Source organism: Typopeltis vanoorti, chromosome 12, assembly GCF_054136105.1.
Source record: "Typopeltis vanoorti isolate ZY-2024b chromosome 12, IOZ_Tvanoo_1.0, whole genome shotgun sequence".
Lineage (NCBI taxonomy): Eukaryota > Metazoa > Arthropoda > Arachnida > Uropygi > Thelyphonidae > Typopeltis > Typopeltis vanoorti.
Genome location: NC_143560.1, coordinates 91,240,237 through 91,258,982, shown reverse-complemented (window position 1 = coordinate 91,258,982; position 18,746 = coordinate 91,240,237). Strand labels below are relative to the sequence as shown.

The 18,746-nt window shown below is 33.7% G+C and overlaps 2 protein-coding genes across 4 annotated transcripts in view; one reads left to right on the top strand and one right to left on the bottom strand.

The window, feature by feature from the left end:
- Positions 1 to 427: 427 nt before the first annotated feature.
- Trs33 (trafficking protein particle complex subunit Trs33) lies at positions 428 to 2,229 on the bottom strand. Its single transcript, XM_090401725.1, has one exon. The coding sequence runs from the start codon at positions 2,128 to 2,130 to the stop codon at positions 1,663 to 1,665; it is 468 nt and encodes a 155-aa protein (XP_090257851.1). The 5' UTR covers positions 2,131 to 2,229; the 3' UTR covers positions 428 to 1,662.
- Positions 2,230 to 2,344: 115 nt separating this feature from the next.
- The window catches only part of LOC150100998 (uncharacterized), a 402,791-nt gene continuing 386,389 nt past the window's right edge, over positions 2,345 to 18,746 (top strand). For all 3 annotated transcript variants that reach the window (XM_090402275.1, XM_090402273.1, XM_090402276.1), the window contains exon 1: positions 2,345 to 2,407. The gene's annotated coding sequence lies outside the window, so the exon portion shown is untranslated. The remainder of the gene's footprint in view (positions 2,408 to 18,746) is intronic.

The window sequence follows — 18,746 nt, the reverse complement described above, 5'->3', positions numbered from 1 at the left end:
CCAACATAATAAAGTCTCCAAAATTGTATTTTAGTAACATTTTAAAACCAAAAAAATTTTTTTAATTTTAATTTACTCCTTTCATTTTATACAATGTAACCTTATTAAATTTGTAAATTTATATCTATTCTTATATTACAAAAAAAGTATCACAAAACCAGTACATGCTCTTTTTTCTTAGGAGTACTCTTTAACACATCCAGAAATTAGCATTCGTGAGGAATATCCAAGTTCAGGGAAAAAATCACTGTCTAATTTAGAATTATTATTTTGAAAAGGAGAATATTATTATTATGTGACACCTCCAAGGAGTCCAGGGACTCATTGCAGAAAAGAATCATGGAGAATAAGGAAGAAAAATGTTTTCAACAAATATTATTATAAAGGCTATACTGGAAGGAATGACACATGCAAAGAGATTATATATACTTCAATATATTAATTTTATTCTGTACTTTTTTTTGTAAGGGGGTACAGTTTTCATTGCTATGACTTCTTAACACTGATATCTGAAGAAAACTAAGCAGACTTTTTGCTGAATTGTTCATACTGATTAGCTCATATGCACTGAAACAAAGGTTTTAAATACATTTACACTTTACTCTTATATTTCCTTTATGTTGCTCAAAAAAAATTATACCCAGTGCAATTTTACATATGTAATTATAACATTTTAAGGCTTTCTACTTAGAATGTGCTGTATTCAGTAACTTAAATTTATGGACAAAATAGCAAACCTCTATACCCACTAACAATAAGGAACAGGAAGGAAACTATTTGCAGGTTCAAGAGAAAACAAAGTACATCCTACACTGGTATTTACTTGAAAAATCCCCATTTGTCGCTTAAAAGAATAACTCATTTAATTTTTTTTTTTTTTTTTTGGCTATTTTGCCTATTTTTCTTTAGGAGTACCCTTTTTTATGATGTCATTAGCTTTTTACTGAATTTTTTAGGGCATCATTGATATTTTAAATACATAGATACATGAAGAATATAAGGAATAATTTTGGACATACCTTGGTATTATTCCTTATATTCTTCATGTATCTATGCCTTTAAAATATCAATAATACCCTAAAAAAATGAGTGAAAAGCCAATGAAATCATAAAATAGCCATAAAAATTAATATTAATTTAGAGTAACATGGAAAATTTGAGACATCTACTGTCATTTAATTTTAATGCATTTGTTAAAATATCTTTTACAAATATCGAATTTCTGGAACTTATATATATATATATATATATATATATATAATATTTCCTTTACGTTCTCAAAAAAATTATACCAACTGCGATTTTACGTATGTAATTATAACAGTTTAAGGCTGTTTACTTAGAATGTGCTGTATTCAGTAACTTAAATTTGTGGACAAAATAGCAATAGAAATTATACTGTATGTGTGTGTGTATATACAGTGCATCTTAACAGACGTTCACTCTAGTAACCGCTTCTTGAGTAATCATATCCTGAGACAATAGTTCACACCTTCAAATCAGTATCCACAGCAAGGTCATACACTAATTGCAATTTTTGTGTTAAAAATTATACCCCTAAAATAACACCAAATATGTCAGCTTTATTTATGCGTGTCGATAAATTAGCTGCTGCTATGTGTTATTTATATTTGGTTCAAAAATCCAAAGGCAGAAGATATTTCAAACACGTTCTACTTCCACAAAGAATTCACAACTAGGAGGTGATTTCACTTCGGCTGTTACCACACCTATATGACCAAAGTTAGCTAAAGCACCGCGAATAAGACCACATGTAAACGCCAAATATTTAGGAATTACTTCGAGATACTGTTTACTATTTGTAATTTGAGTAAGGAATCTGAAATTATTTTCCTGAATTACATAAATTCCATTTTGATAATGCGTGGACAGTTTATCTACATGTTTCTTGCAAACACATGACCACAGTTCTTTACAGATGAATTTCATAGCGTCGAGCTCTTCCCTCAATCTTGGCCAATCTCGTGTTAGCCGCTCCACTAATCGGTATCCAGTCCAAAATCCAATGTTTTCCAATTTTGAAATATCAGTATCTTTACCTTCTTTCTCATCGAAATGCATGCACACCAGTTCCATATGCAATAAATCAAATAATACTTCATCAGCCATAACAAAGACACAAGATATGTATATATTACTGATTTTCTAAACTTAAATAAAATTACGAGAAACACGAAACAATAAATCTACACAAACGCACCACAGATAGCTATCTCTCTCTCAATCATCAGTAGTGTCCTCTATAGGAAGATTATAATATTACCCAACATCCCACTAGATTTCGATGCCCATGCGCTGTCGAGCCATTGCAAATGGCGGACTCTGTTATTGTTCCATGGCGCACGTCAAGGGAATAAAATCATGCTCGAAAAAATATTATATAGAGGTAAGGAAAGGCGTCATCATTTTGCACTAAATATGACTTATAAAGTGAATTTTGGATGTGTTAAATTCTTAAGTACCTCGTGTATTGCTTTTGTAAGATTATTAGAAGGGAAATTAACCCAACAAATTTAGTGCATCGACCTAACGCAATTCAGTTACCCAGCGTTGCTACTCAGAAGGGTCAGAGTGCAGGAAGCTGTTCTCACACTTTGCATATGCAGTTTTCCTTGCATTTCAGTGCACTAACAATTATTTTTTTTTGCGGGTTCCAAAGTTAAGAAATAAGTAGCCAACATGTTTGGATAAAAATATTTCTGGGAGATTTTGATCATTCCACATTTAGAATGGGCGTTTCTTTTCAGCTACGCTAGTACAATGGGCTATGTTAAGCCTAGTATTTTGATTTGATGAACTGAGCAGTTCTAATTAATTCCATAATTTCCTTTTTATTTGCACTTCTGTAAACGCACATGATAGTAATAGAATTTCATATAGATGCAGGGAACTGCCTAGTCCTTTTGTCAAATGTTTTCATATATAAACGCATCACACATTAATGGGGAGAAAACTGTTAAAAGTGTGATTTCCAGTTTTAATGCAACTTTAACGTTTGTTTTGGAAGTTTGTTTATGAAATTTATAAACCTGCATATGATGATGATAAAACTCAAGATGCCGCTTTCATCCTTTTTGTTTACTAACATAGACGTTACCTTTAATTATGGCGGAATGAATTAAAGGTATCGCGTAACCTAAGCGTTAGTACACCGTTATGGATAGATGTTTCTCTTTCAGATTTGCGCCTGGTATATTGTTATAAATGTGCATATAAGTGGAAATTCGTAATTGCTTAATGAAAACTGTTTTAACACATACTCCTCAGATCACAGCACTTCCCGAGTTTGCAATTACGAATTTTTTTGTTGTTATTATTCTTGAATACTTTGAATGGTAACACTTTCAGTATTTTTAACTTCAGAATAATATATTTGAATTTCCAGTTGGACAGAAATATCGAAACATGAAATTATAAGTTATTTGATAAGCTTGATTTCATCTATGCGAAGATCACAACCACTCATAATTCTTTAGTTATCGGGCAATTAAATGCGCCGTATTACGTATGATTTTCTAGCATTTTTTCACATTTATTATATAATGAAATTTATCATAAAGCGTTGATCATATGTGCATAATCAGTGTATTTGAAGAGCATAGCGATCAGAATTATTTAATATCACTAGAAAACATACTTTTTGTTCTTATTATTATACTTCATTTTTAATGTTATCCAACATTAAACTTCGCATTTGGCACAATAAGCGTTCTTGGACTATTTTCATGTCATTTTTCTTGCTACATATTGTATAGCTCTAGTCTGGTTATACTTATGGGCAGCATTAAATATTTTTAGCAACTGCAAGAAACATGATAAAATGATCAAAAAGTTAAAATGACAAATTTCTTAGGATGTAAAACATATTCTAAGTAATATTACATTTTCCCATTGCTTCTACATAGAGAAGAAATATGAAAACCAGTTTCAAGAAAGGAGTCAGTGGGTTGCAAGGCAGTTCTGTTGAATTCATGATAAACATGTAACAGTCATGTCAACTGTGACATAAAAGCTGTTACAAGATAAATATGTAAAAGATGACAACTATTAAAAAATTGTCTTCATTTTTCTTCTCACTATATTAGAATTTGTCATTTGTGAAACACAGTATGTATAAATAATTCATATTTGTAATTTGTGATTCTCTCCCCCACACACAACACACTCCCAAGGATTATTAATCATGTAACATTAAATTTCTTAAAAAATGCAGAGATCATAGACTGGCAGCTTATATTCTTTATAGTTAATACTGAAGGAATTTGGAATGAATGGTGTATGAAACCATCATCCTTTTGAGAATGCTTTATAATTGTTATTTCTTTGCATTCGATTTAATTCTCTCTCTCTCTCTATATATATATATATGATCAGATATTTAAATGATTAAGTGGATTAGCAATTGTATTTCTCAAGCTACAAATAAACAACAAAACTATTGTTAAATTGAGAGATTACAGTAAGCTGAAATGAAAAAGATGTCTTTTATATTTCTCAAAAAATAAAAGTCATGTAGTGCACATTCCCTTAATTTGATACAAGATGCAAAGCATCATTTTTTTCAAAGATATAGAAAATAATCATAGAATAAAAGACAATGTAGACTAATGCATGGATGCATAACATCTAGAATTTTTAATAGCTTTTATATTAAAAAACTAAAAAAACGAAAACATTGCTTAGAATTACAAAGTAAAAAATAAGTAAAATCCTCTGTAGTGGGTCTGTTCTCATTTCTGTTAAGTGTTAATGTAGTTTTCTTTATCATGAAATATTGTAGAAGAAAATTATATAATTGAAAACTGTGATGTATGTTTTTCTGTTGATGTAGTTTAATCCAGAGCCTTGTTTCATTAATATTAGCCATCTGGTGAAGTTTTTTTTTCTTTTCTTTTTATATATGTAATAACTTCAACCACTTTTAAAAGGTTGAAGACCTTTATACCAGATTTTGATTGCTTTTCTTTCTCCTTTCCATTAAATTTTTGTGAAAAAGTGTAATTTAAATTTTAACTCATGCATTGCAGAAAATATGGTGCTGGCAATTTTTTAGACAGTGAAGCATTTGGCACATTGCTGAATTAAGAGAGTTAATAAATTAGATGCACAATTCTTTATTTCTTTTACAGTTATTACATTATAACTTGCTTTGGTTGTTGCATTATAAACGTTTTTTATTTTAGGAAAATAACCATTTGTATTATCAATAGCATATGTAAATCAGTCTTTTGTGCAAATCCTCAGGTCTTTTTTTCATAATAATGCTTAATGGTATAACCAACACCAAGAGGGAAAAAACACATTTATTAAACTCTTAGCCTAATATTTTGCTGGTTTTCTACCCAGCATCATCAGAGTACAATGATGACTGTGACAGGTGCACAGCACTGAACTAAGTAATTACAGAAACAGTTTAAACTGAAAGTAATATGGAGATCATATTGGCAGAGAACTTTGAACTATTTTTTCAGATGTACCCCTTAACATATGGGATGAGAATGGTTTTGCTGTGATTTTTATATGGAATGTAACCATTGGCTACAAAGGCATTATGAAAGTCCCTGAGCTCAGTTTCAAGGGCTGTATCATTTGAACAAATAGCCCTGGCTTGGTGAGTAAGATTTTTGAGGATGCCATACTGTTGGGAAGGCTGGTGGTATGTGTTTATGTAAATACCTACTAGTATGAGTGGGTTTTCTGTAGATGGATAATGGAAGTCGTGTCACTAGTGTATCTAAAAAGGGGAGACTATTATTACTTTCTTTTTTATGAAATTTATTTTAGGATGTTGGCTGTTAAGATGCACCAAAAATGTATCTAATGTGTTGGGACTATGAGGCCAAACAGCAAACACATCATCACCACCATAGCGCAGCCAAATTGTTGGTTTTCAGAATGCTTGATATAGAAGTTTGCTGGGGGAGACCAAAAGCATGTCCCATTTAGCTATTTATATATTTTTCCTTTCCATAAGAAATAACCTGCATATATGGTGAATCTAAATAATTTGTGTTGGGGGGGGGGGCTTAATAAGGTAAAGTGTGTCAAAGGTACATTAGTGAAAAGTGAGGTAATATCTTAACTGACCATGATGTCAGAATCTGTCTGAGTTATCTAAGTGCAAGAAGTTTTTAATAGATGAGGGAGGGAGAGTTGCTTGTAAGGGTGGAAAGTAATTTGGATAAATGTTTAGCCCGTTTGTAGGTTGGACTGCCTATGCTATTTACTATTGGACAAAGGGAGGTATTGGGTTCGTGAATTTTAGGGACTCCATATATCAGGGATGGTTTGACATAATAAGGTTTAAGATTTTTTGGTAATTTTTTCAGGCTAGGATGTAACTTTTTTTCTTTTGGAATTTTGTAGGATCAAAATCTATTATCTGATAAGCGGAGGAGTCTTTAAGAAGTTGATTAATTTTTCTGCTGTACTCTGCTTGGTTCATAATGACAGTTACAGTTCCCTTACTGGCTTTAGTTGTAATAATTTATTTTTATATTGCTTTCTAAGTGCTGATATTTCTTTTGGAATGTTACTCTTGGGAGGTTTGGATTTACTTTGAACATTAGCCACATTCAACCAAATGTCGTTAGCCACTGTGGGTGCAAGTTCATAGAAACCATGTTCTACGTTGGTCATAATTTTTGAAATGCATGACTAAATACATTAGCTGCATCCTCTGAGAATGTTTATGGTGTTAGATATACTAATACACATTCTTGCTGTAGTTACAATTAAGAAGAGCTCTGCTGTTGAAATGACACAAATTTTTTCATATGTCGATGTTTACCTTTTTCAAATTCTTTACTAGCAGCATTTTCAGAGATGGCAATTAGAGGCACAGTTCTGGATTGAGTATTTCTGAAAGTCTTTTTTTTTTTTTTCTCCTCTCTTTTTCAAACAGCTCTATTTTTTTTTTTTTTTTTCATTTAAATATGTGCATTCCTGTGAAAAGAAATTAAACTACAATATTAGATATAAGCTCTTAGTTTATTCCACATGGTACTACTGCAAATATGCCTTGGTTTCAAGGAATATTTTATAGTTAGTCTTGAAAGCATCCTACTTAATAAGGAGATATACTGAGTATTTACTCATTGCTGAACGTTAAGGTTATCCACTTCTAGAAAGCCTGTATGAACTGATGTGCTGTTTATTGCTTTCTTATACTTTTCACTTGACTATAATTCAAATTTACTGAACTGTTCTCTTTAATTAGCAGTAAATGTAATAAATTTCTGTCCGATGTCATTTGAATGAAATAGAATGAAAATGGAAATTATGAATAAAGAGGAGGAAAAGTTCGCTTAGTGAGCTTACAGTTCAATCATTGGTAGGACTAGTTGCCATTGGTGTTTTAACAGATTCTGAGGAAAGTGAGAGATGGCAGTTTAGTTGAGTATTACTTATGAATGTATTATCTGCAAAAAAAAAAGCATGAAGCAGAGAATGAGACTCCAACCAGCAGCTTATTTCTATTGATATTGAGAGGGGGGGGGTAATTTGCCTGACTGCTGTCTTATAAAGATAAGTAAGACTTCTTAAGTTCTGTGATATAAACAGATTTTCGGCTATATAAAATATATATTTATGTCAATCCTAGTACAGTAATCTCTCGATTAGTGCATCATTTTTTTTCAATACCCAAATTCGATTAGTGCGCCTATATACATCTTAAAAATGAATGTTACAGATTTTAAAAGATTTTTGTCTATACATTTTTATGGCTAACTATTTTTAAAATCACTCACCAGAATGAAATAATTTAGTTACAGATTTAAAACATTTTATAAAGTTATTTTTAATGGCATACTACATTACCACTATGTATACTATGTTCCAAATTTTTACCGCCAAAATTTATGTCGTCTGCTATAGTACACCCACAGATTCGAGACCCTTTGACACCTCTGCCATGTCACAAAAAGGAGAATCCATTCCAATAATAGGGTAATCAGTCCGTCTTCTGGAATGAGTTGTTTATTATTACACGGAAAATTAACTTCTCTTTTATGATCATTGCAGTTTTTAAAGTGGTAACTATTTTGCATGTATAACACTTGGGAAATTTTATCTATAAAGCACGTGATTTCGCATGTTGACGACCAATTCGTACGTCCTTCATTTCTTTCTCCCCTTCAATGATAATGTCCAAGAGTTAATTAAATCCCATTCTGAAGAATTGAGTGATTCCAACCTCCTAAATTTAGATGCACAGCGGGAAGATCCCGAAGAATATGAACAAAATTTAACCACTGATAGTCAGCCAAAAGAGATTTCACAGAAACAATTTGAAAATATTTTTCGTACAATCAAAATTTTTAAGCAGCAATGCTTAGAGACCGACTCTGTTGAAGAGAGAACCAGTAAAATTTGCAGAAGAGGCAATAGGGCCATACCATAGGTTGTATGGAAAAAAAAAAAAAAAAAATGCCTGCCAAACTACGTTAGCTCAATTTTTTGTTAACAAGTAGAATAATAAAATTTAAATTCTGAATATGTTTTGTTGTCTTTCAGCTTCATGGTTTTCCTTTAACTAGGCCCTGAGACATACCTTAATTCTTTTATAAAATAATTAAGGTTCAAGAAAGAAATTTGAGGAATGAATTATACTTTTTCCCATAGGTTATTGTATTCGATTAATGCGCCTGTTTTAAAGAACGCATTAGGTGCACTAATCGTCGAGGGATTGCTGTATACATATTAAGAAGAATGACAGATGTCATTCTTCTTAATATATATAAAAAACATCTCACATAATAACCAGTCATCTTATAACTAGATGATTATATATACAGGGTGTTCGGGATAAATTTGACAGTTTCGTAAGGAAAAAGAAAATCTTCTTTGTATCTATTAAATTTAATGAATTGACAAAAAAACATTACAGGCAGAGTTAATTACAATACTATCAACAAGATTTACTCAAAATAACCACCATTAGCATCGATCACAACTTCAATTCTGCTTCGGAACCTCGAACAAGCTGATGCTACAGTCTCCCTGGGAAGGGCCGCAAAAACTGTTTTAATTTTATCCATTAACTGGGCTTTTGTATTACTGGAAGTGCGATTGGTGTCTTTTTCAACTGCGCCCCATACAAAATAATCCATGGGGGTTAAGGTCTGGGGAGTTTGGAGGCCAAACATTTGGACTGGTGAAGTCGTAGAAATTTTCAGACAACCATTTTTGACTTTTCCCAGAGGTGTGGCAAGGGGCCGAATCCTGCTGCCATACATACGGCCTACCATTGGCTACCCTTGTTATCCAGGGCTTGACTACAGTTAGCAACTCCACGAACAAAGCCCGAATTCCAATGCCAGGGTTCTTCAACACCTGTTCCTGCAGATTTGCGAGGAATTCTGCTGTACGAACGCAATCAGATCGTTTGCTAGGGATCTTTCTTCTTGCTACATCCTCGTAGTCACCATTGCAAGTCTCTAGTTCATGCCTGATTGTTTTTACTGTATTCAGGGAGCATTGGGCAGCAGTCGTAATATCCTTATTTTGATGGCGGGCACGAATCATCATGATACAAGTTATTCTCTTCCATGATTCAGGTGGGTTCCAGCTATCCATCCTTTCTGACATCTTGTATATGAATGAAGAAGGGTCCAAACTTTTAAATGAAGAGAAGTGTGTGTTAATACATGTAACTTGTACTATCACGGAAAAATATAATTAATTATAAATATGTCAAATTTATCCCGAACACCCTGTATATCCTCAGAGATATACAGTTGATGGACAAGCGCTCATATCTTCTATATGGTCCATGCTAGGGCAACTTGTAAATGCCAGCGAGTGTATTCCTGTAAGCTCTCTAGTCAACTTTTTTTTATGAAACTCATGGTTTCTACATTTGGCTTTGAAATAATGCTGGATTTAATATCCACTTGATTTTTATAATTTCACAAACTTTCATGCCTGTGATGGGATTTGAATCCACAGTCTGTTTCGACTGGATAGCATTCCAGTTTTCCACTGAGCCAGCATGATTCTTCATATATATGTAATGTACTATTCTATTCTTAATGTCATTAGTTTGGTATAAATGAAGAAAAACACTCTTGACACTGCTGTATTGGTCATATTTGCTGGCCTGGTTTGTCAAGTGGATAGTATCATTGGCCATCCATTCAGCCTGCAGGTTTAAATCCTACATGCTTAGCTATTGGCCAGTTTAGATGTTTACTATTTATGAATTGCAGTATTTTTATGGAGTACAGCTAATCTCAGGTGGTATGGTCACTTAAACAGAATGGGAAGATAAGCAAAACAAGTGTTTTGGGCCAGGTTGGTAGGAAAAAGACCCAGAGAAAGACAAAAATGTAGATGGATTGATACAGGAAAAAGCACCATAAAAGACAGAAATATAAGATGTGATCGTGTTGGAGTCTTGACAAACAACAGAGGTGTTTGTCAAGAACATAATGGTGTAACTCTTTCATGTAGTGCTATCATAATAATCCTGTACATCCTCCTCAGGGGACATATCAGGAATTTGATGATGTATTTTTAAATCCAATATAATATATATTGGATTTAAAAATACATCATCAAATTCCTGATATGTCCCCTGAGGAGGATAATCCAATATAATATATATTATTTTTTTATTTAATTAATTTACTTTTTAAAGCTTGATCTTTATTAGATCTTCCTGTCTCAAATAAATAGGTAAAAATTCTATTGTAATTTTGATGTTTTATGAATGGAGTATATCCCATCACTGCATGCTCAGTTGTGTAATTTCCATATTTTTTTATTCACTCCCACCAACTTTTATTATTTTTTTTATGGGACTGACTGAAATATGACACTAAACATATAAATCCCATGGGTGGATTTAAGAGGTGAATAAGCTGAATCCCTGTTCTAAGAGAGAGGGAGGGGGTAAGTTTGTGTGTCAATCCCACTCACAAAAGGTTCAAAACCTACGGTACATTTTAGTGTAGTGGATGGGCTAAGGACTAGATAATCAAAAGAATTACAGAGACCAAACATGGTACTTATGGAGGGTCTAATTAGCTTGACTAAGTAATGGTGGTCTCCAATCAGACATTGAAAATTATTTGTCCCCGAAAGATATTCACAAACTTTCAAACAACAACAACAGAATTTGAATTCATGCTTGCTGATGAACAAACATTCATGTTTGTTCATTAGCAAGCAGAGATGCTATCCACTCGACCAGCTAGGCTAGTAGATATGATCAAAATATCAGTATTGATAGCTTTTTTTTTTTATACTATACTAATGTCATTCAGAATAAAACTGATATAGTGAATGGAATAACTCACTATGTATCTAGGTTCAGAAAAAATACAGTAATCCTAAAGTGCACCAAATGTGTGTAATCTTGCTGTCTTTTCTGCTGACAAAATATTCCCTTGTGGTCTGTCAGAGATAAGCAGACTAAATCCTTGAAATATCCAACAATTGTTTTATCTTTTCAGAGACATCCATGCAGCAATTCAGATAGTTTTTTCTTTCATTTAGCGAAATGCATAATTGTAATAGTGTTCAATTGAAAGAATCTGTCATCTACATAGATGTTTCTGTAAAGATAAAAAGATTGCTGGAATATTTCAAGCATTTGGTTTGCTTATCTTTGCAATACCACAAGGAAATATCAAGTAAACAGAGAAAGCAACAATATTATTTAGATAGTGCTGTAGACTTTAGTACTGTATGTTTGCAGAAGCCTGTGTGTGTATATGTTTGTTTATGTCTCCCACCCACAAAAGATTGTAAAGCTGTAGTACATTAATACCATGGGTGGGCTAAAGATTTTTTTAATAATTTTGTATTTTTTATTTATTTTTGCATAGTCTGGAAACTCTGCTCTAGAGACCCTACATGGAACTCTTCAGTCCACTTCATGCCTCCAGTAAGCAGGCAGTGGTTTCATACTAGGTAATGCAGCTCATTTACCACCCAAAGGCAACCACAAACATCCATGTCCATAGCAAGATTCGAACATGTGCAGCCTGTTTGTTGGAGAGACACATATGTTAACTACTCAGTCAACCAGGCCTGCAATATAGTGTTACTCAAATCATTGTCAATTTTATTCTTAATGTCATTAGTATGGCATACAGGATGCAATATTTGAGATAATCAATAAAATTATGGTTTCAATTGTTGTGAATTTATTAAAATCTATTCTTCTCATTGGATATTTAAAGGTATTCAGGCTAGTGAAATATTAAAATAGTGAGGTAGGAGAATACTGTTAAAAATTAAATGAAAACAGCAGTTTTACCTCAAAACATACCTTATATGAAAGATATAAGGTAGAGTATAAGAAAGGCAAAGATTAAGTATGGATATATCCAAGATATGAGTTGTGATGTCAAAATTATCATTTCTGTTGTGTTTTTTCCACAGATATCTGTTATGTTGAAACCTGATAATAAATTACTAAAAATAGTGAGCCTCCTTAGCTTGGTCAGTTTTGACGATGCCCTCTGATTGGAAATCCCTAGGTTTGAATCTTGTGTTATCAGCGCTTTTCAACTGAAGGTGAGTTAGCCAGTCTCATACAGAAGTGGAAGGGATTTTTCCTTTTAGAATGGGTTTTTCATCTCACAACAGGCAAATTGACCAGATTCAATTTACAGACAATACACAGGCCTCATAGTTGTAGTTGCTTCAGCTGTAAATCTAAAACAACCAACCAGCTAGAAATAGTAATTATTACTGTTATACAGGAACCTCCATTGGGATGAAGCCTCATCATATTACAGGAGATCCACGCTAATCAATATTAACATAGTACATGTCTCTCTTTAAACTCATTCAATAACAATCAGTCATAACTATCTCTGAAACTTGTTCCATTTATTCACTAATTTGGAAATTGGTGAATGAGTCTCAAAAAATCTAGTCCTCACTTTTTTCTCTCACTTCATGTCATATATATTGAAAAAAAAAAATTGTTTCAGCGTTTATGAAAAAATTTATTCATAAGCCCCTTTAGTAATTTATGTTTTTATCATATGCCCTCTTTTCCATCTAACTAGACCTTGTAATTAACAAACCTTCAGTTTGTCCTGATCATAAACACTCCGTAGAACAGTCACCATTTTGGTCACTTATCTGTGAATCTTCTCCATCCACATCTTCATGAAATCCAGCTGGCTAAATCTGTGCACATTATTGCAGATGTGACAATATCAGAACCTTATAAAGAGATATAATAATGTCATCTCTTCTTGTCACTTTATTTTCTGACATCCAGGTGAAGCCTTTGAGCCACTTTTGCAATATACCCTCTGAACAGCTCCATGTTCATCATCATTCCAGATTCCCTATCCTCATCAGTTTCTTGCAAAATCTTGCATTTTACCACATTAAATTTACAACCATTATCCTTTGCTTACATTGTCAGCCTATTTAAATTGCCTTGCAGACATCCTTACCTCACTATTATTAACTGTTGCCTTCTCTAGTTTTGTATCGACAGCAAACAAGTATATATTCCTCATGAAATCATTCCTATATTATTAATGTGTAAATAGATATCAGTGGTCCAGGTACAGAGTCCTGTGCCACACCACTAATCAACTGCCCTCTCTTGGATTTTATTCCACCATTTACTATTGGTTCATGTCTGTCAATCAGCTGCTTTCCCTCTTATCTATGCCACCTGCTTCATATCCATGCTAGTGTCCTCATATGTCTTTGCAGAAGTTTAGCAGTATCATGGTTTGGCTATTTCGTTTATCTACTCCAGAGCTTGAGACTTTAAATTAAATAGTCTGATCAGAGGTACTGCCGTTTCTCTCAAAGTATTCACACTGAGGTTTTATAATATATTAAGCACATCAATTTCATTTATCTCTCTTTGTACATCAGTTCCAGTCACATCTGTCACTGCAGTACCTTCACCTGGATGATACATTCTCACAAAGTGATCACTCGGTATTTTGACTATTTTTGCTGCTTCTGTCACCACCCTGCCATTAACATCTATTAAAGTTTTCCTATTAGCATCATTAATTTTATTTTTACTTACTATGTAGTACAAGAACTGTTTTTGGGATTTCCTTTGGCATGCTCATAATCTGAGCTTGAGACTTCATTATCATGCTAGTCACCCTCCATGACTATTGACTATACTTTGTACTGCTCAGAATCTTGTTGATCATCTTCCTCTTTCCATTCCCTCCACAATTTATTTATTTATTTTTTGCGGCTTCTATTTGCTGTGCATCCATTTTAACTCACGTACTAACTTATTGTGAGTTGAGAGTTTAAAAAAAAAAAAAAAAGAAGAAGAAGCTCCCTTCCACAGATCATTTCCCATACATTGGTAGCATCCTTTCCTTTTTATTTTTTCTGTAGTATTGCTCCAAGCTGTTTTCTAAGGTTTCATAATCACTGGTTCTGTAGTTATACATATACCCCCTTCTTAAATGAAAATTCCGCATGTTTAGTTACCAGGTCAAGACTATATTATTATCCTCTCTGGTCAGAGGTAGCAGAGTGACCATGATAATATCACCAAATTCCTCTATGAAATACTGTTTTAGTTAATATGCTTAGCTGTTGGTAGTTATTCATAAGAGTACATTGATAGCATCCTTCCTTTGCTATTATTTCTATTGTACTGCTCCGGGCTGCTCTCTAAGGTTTTCATAATCAGTTCTGTAATTATACATAATATCCCTTCTTAACTGAAAATTCCACATTTAGTTACAAGGTCATGACTGTATGATCACCCTCTCCAGTTAGAGGTAGCAGAGTGACTCTTGATTATGGACAAATCCTGATATCACCTACTTGAGGTTCCCTCTCTATAAATGTATTAGTAATGATATGCTTAGCCATTGGTAGTTATTCATAAGAGTGCTTCACAGCATAAACACAGTATCTGTTTAGAGGAAACCTACACTTGGTCATATTGGAAGATACTTAGATAAGCAGATACGTCATTATTTGCTCTAACAGTATGGCATTCTCTCTCTCTCTCTCTCTCTCTCACACACACACACACACACATGCACAGAGAGAGAAACACATGGTTGTTTTTGTATGAATGATATAGAACTTGGCCCAGTTTCTCTTGATTAGTTTGGTTTTTAGAGAGCACATTGATAGAACATTAGTTCATTTTCATATATAATATGAATTGTTTCTGCAACAGTGTAATTGAGTATTGATTGTTTTATCACAGTTGTAATTTGTTTTCCTGATGTTGGTTAGAAATCCAGCAAAATATTAGCAACTCAATAAATGATTTACTTATTTTGTTCCTCTGGTGTTATGAATTACCTTCATAACAGTAGCTTCATCCGTTTCTTTTCCTTCCTTCCCACTTGTCCTTTTCTTCTTCTAGTCTGTGTTCCCATAGTTGAAGTCATTCATAATAATTACTCATTCTGCACTCATAGAGCTCATTTGGTGATGCACGTTCTCTTCTTTTTACTTTGCACCTCTAGCTTATATTAGCAACTGATTGTGTGTTATAGTCATGCCATATAGCCTCAGATGTATTGCTTCCCACGGTCTTGCTGTTTTGCTCTTCCATTCTTGGTTGCAATTTTTCACTGAGAATAGGTGGAACAGGAGATGCTTCTGCCATTTCCTGTTCTGTCTGTTCTTCCCCCAAAAAATAGTCCCTTACATTGTTATCTCTTTAACTATATAATCCCCTACCAATCATGTCTTACTAATGAGAATTTTTTGTCCAAGTGGAACTAACCAGTATTCAACCTTATTGTTAATACTCCTGTACAAACATCAGGATTAAGAGCTGTTGAATCAAAATTTTTAATGTTTCAAAATTTCTGTTGCGTTTTCTATTATTTCACCAGTTTTAATGTTTGCACCAATAAAAATTGCCTGTGCCTGTTCTGTTTGGTGGCCTTTCACTAATACATTTAGTTATGTATTTTTATCTCTCCCTTCCCATTGCAAGTTAGTGCTGACACACAGTTCAGTCAGGTGGCAAAATTTCAAGTCGACATATTAATCACTATACTGGCCATAATGCAAATTATTAGTTGATATTGAAATAATATTCCAATACCATGGATACAAGGCATAAAATGTTTGATATATTTCATCCCAAGTGTCAAGTTGAGTGGTTAAAAGAAGCCATGTATCTTCCAGATATGTCTTCTAATCAAAATGTTGTATATAGATAGGAGGGGAGTACTGTTATTGATAGCAGAGGAATTGTGTCCTTCAAGAGTGGAAGTATAGTGAAGATTTTGAAGCTATTTTGTGTGAAGTTGAGATCAGTAGAATAGTTTATCTAATAGGATGTTGTTATAGGCTAAAGAATTGTCTAAACATTTACTGATTGTAAAATGTTTAGACAAATTAATTGGGTGAGTAAAAGGAAGATGATCCTAATGGGAGATTTTAATTATAGGAATGCGGATTGGAAAGAAGAGATAGTGTATAGTAACAAGGAAAGTGAATTTGTTGAGTTTTGCAGGATAACTATCTAAAGCAGCATGTGATGGAAGCAACACAAGGTTTATTGATGCAGGATATCACCAAATGGTGATATCCTTACAGGTTGTGGTTGTGAATGAGGTATTGGTTTGGAAGATAGTCAAATGGAAAAAAGTTAACAAAAAGGTCTATGTGTAGAACCATAAGGTGGTTGATTATGAGCTCTGTAGTCATCTAGCATCAATACATAGGGTTGATGAATTGTGCAGAAAAGATGTTGACAGTGCATGGGAAATGATAAGACAGTATCTAACACAAGTAATGCATAACTGCATACCAAGAGTTAAGCAAATAAATGGAGTAGAAGTGAGATGGATGAACAGTGAAATCAAGCAAGCAGCGTTACAAAAGAAATTGTTATAGAGGAGATACATGACATTTTGTGGTGAATAGATGCATGAAGAATATAAACTGCAGGCCAGAAAAGTGACAATCATGGTTAAAAAAAAAAAAAAGTGGAATATGAGAGGAAATTGGCCACTCAGGTCACTGCTTATCCAAGGGAATTTTTCTGTTATGTGTCAAGAGAGGGAAAATAATTATGGTAAACTGATCATAACTGGTAGATAGTTATGATATCATAATAACCATAGCAAATGATATAGTGGAATTATTTAATGAACACTTCATCAGTGTATATCATAGTGATATGATTAATGCTGTGTAACATGTAGAAAGAGGCATGGCTAAGGAGAATTAAAGATGAAAGAACTGGTAATTAATTTACGGAATTAACAACGCATATGAAGTATTTAATTAAAGATCACTTTAATGAATCACTTCTATATTTCGGCAATGTCACATTGCCATCTTCAGGAACATAAAGATATGGTACGTGCACTAGGGAACTAACAAAGCAAATGAGGAAGAATGTAAGAAACTAATTTTGTTCCTAAAGTCCTAATGGTGCCCTCTTGCGGGCTAATTTGGTAGTCTTGGCAATTGGGCTGAAGTTCTCATAATGAAAGTCTCCCAAATTTGGGGCAGTTTCATGCACCCAAATTTGTTGAGGTTAGGAACGTAACCCTTGCAGCTGCAAATTGTCCTACTTTGGCCAAACAGGCAGAACAACAAATATCAGGATTTCAGAACACCAAGACTACATCCGGTTTCACCAGTACAGCTGCTCTGGGTTGGCAGACCATGCCTTAGATACCCACCATAAAATTCGTTGAAAGAAAACAAAAATAATCCATCGCAGCAAGTTTAAATACGAAAGATTCAAAGAATCTTCAGCAGCTCTAAAAAACGTTCCTAACTTCAACAAATTTGGGTGCATGAAACTGCCCCAAATTTGGGAGACTTTCATTATGAGAACTTCAGCCCAATTGCCAAGACTACCAAATTAGCCCGCAAGAGGGCACCATTAGGACTTTAGGAACAAAATTAGTTTCTTACATTCTTCCTCATTTGCTTTGTTAGTTCCTTAGTGCACGTACCATATCTTTATGTTCCTGAAGCTGGCAATGTGACATTGCCGAAATATAGAAGTGATTCATTAAAGTGATCTTTAATTAAATACTTCATATGCGTTGTTAATTCCGTAAATTAATTACCAGTTATGTCTAACCAACGTATAAGTCTTACTACCAGAATAAAGATGAAAGAATCAGAGATGCATCAAGTGTTGCTTGAGTTAGATGTTAATAAGGCTGTGGGAATGGATGACATATCACCACATTTTTAAAGAATGTGCAAAAGAGTTAGCAATGCTCTTTACTTGGTTATTTAATGAAAGTCTTGCAGTGGGGAAGGTTCCTAAAGATTGGAAAGAAGACAAAATGATACCTCTCCACAAACATTGTTCTAGGACAGAAGGTTCCAATTATAGACCAGCAATTGTGATCAAAGTGCTGAAAAAATTGCTTAGAAATAGAATACAAGATTGGGTTGATAGACATAAGATTCTCTGTGATGGCCAGCATGGGTTTGTGAAGCATAGATCTTGCTTCAGCAATCTGCTTACATTTTATAAGGTGACAAATGTGTTGAATAAGGGAGTTTCACATAGTGATTTGCTTGGACTTTGCAATGCCATTTGAAAGATTACTACATGACAGATTGGTGTATAAGCTGCAGAAGATGAGATTAGATAACAGATTGGTTAGATGATTGAAGATTGGCATGATGGAGCAGTGTCTTAGAAAATGAAGGTGACAGTGGCATGCCTCGGAATTCTGTTCGTTGGCCCCCCTACTGTTTAACTCATTTGTTAATGATATCTCATGTGGATTGACGGGGGAGCTGCAAAT

Coding starts and splice junctions, on each gene's coding strand:
- Trs33 (XM_090401725.1), bottom strand. CDS start 2,130: ATGGCTGATGAAGTATTATTTGATTTATTGCATATGGAACTGGTGTGC.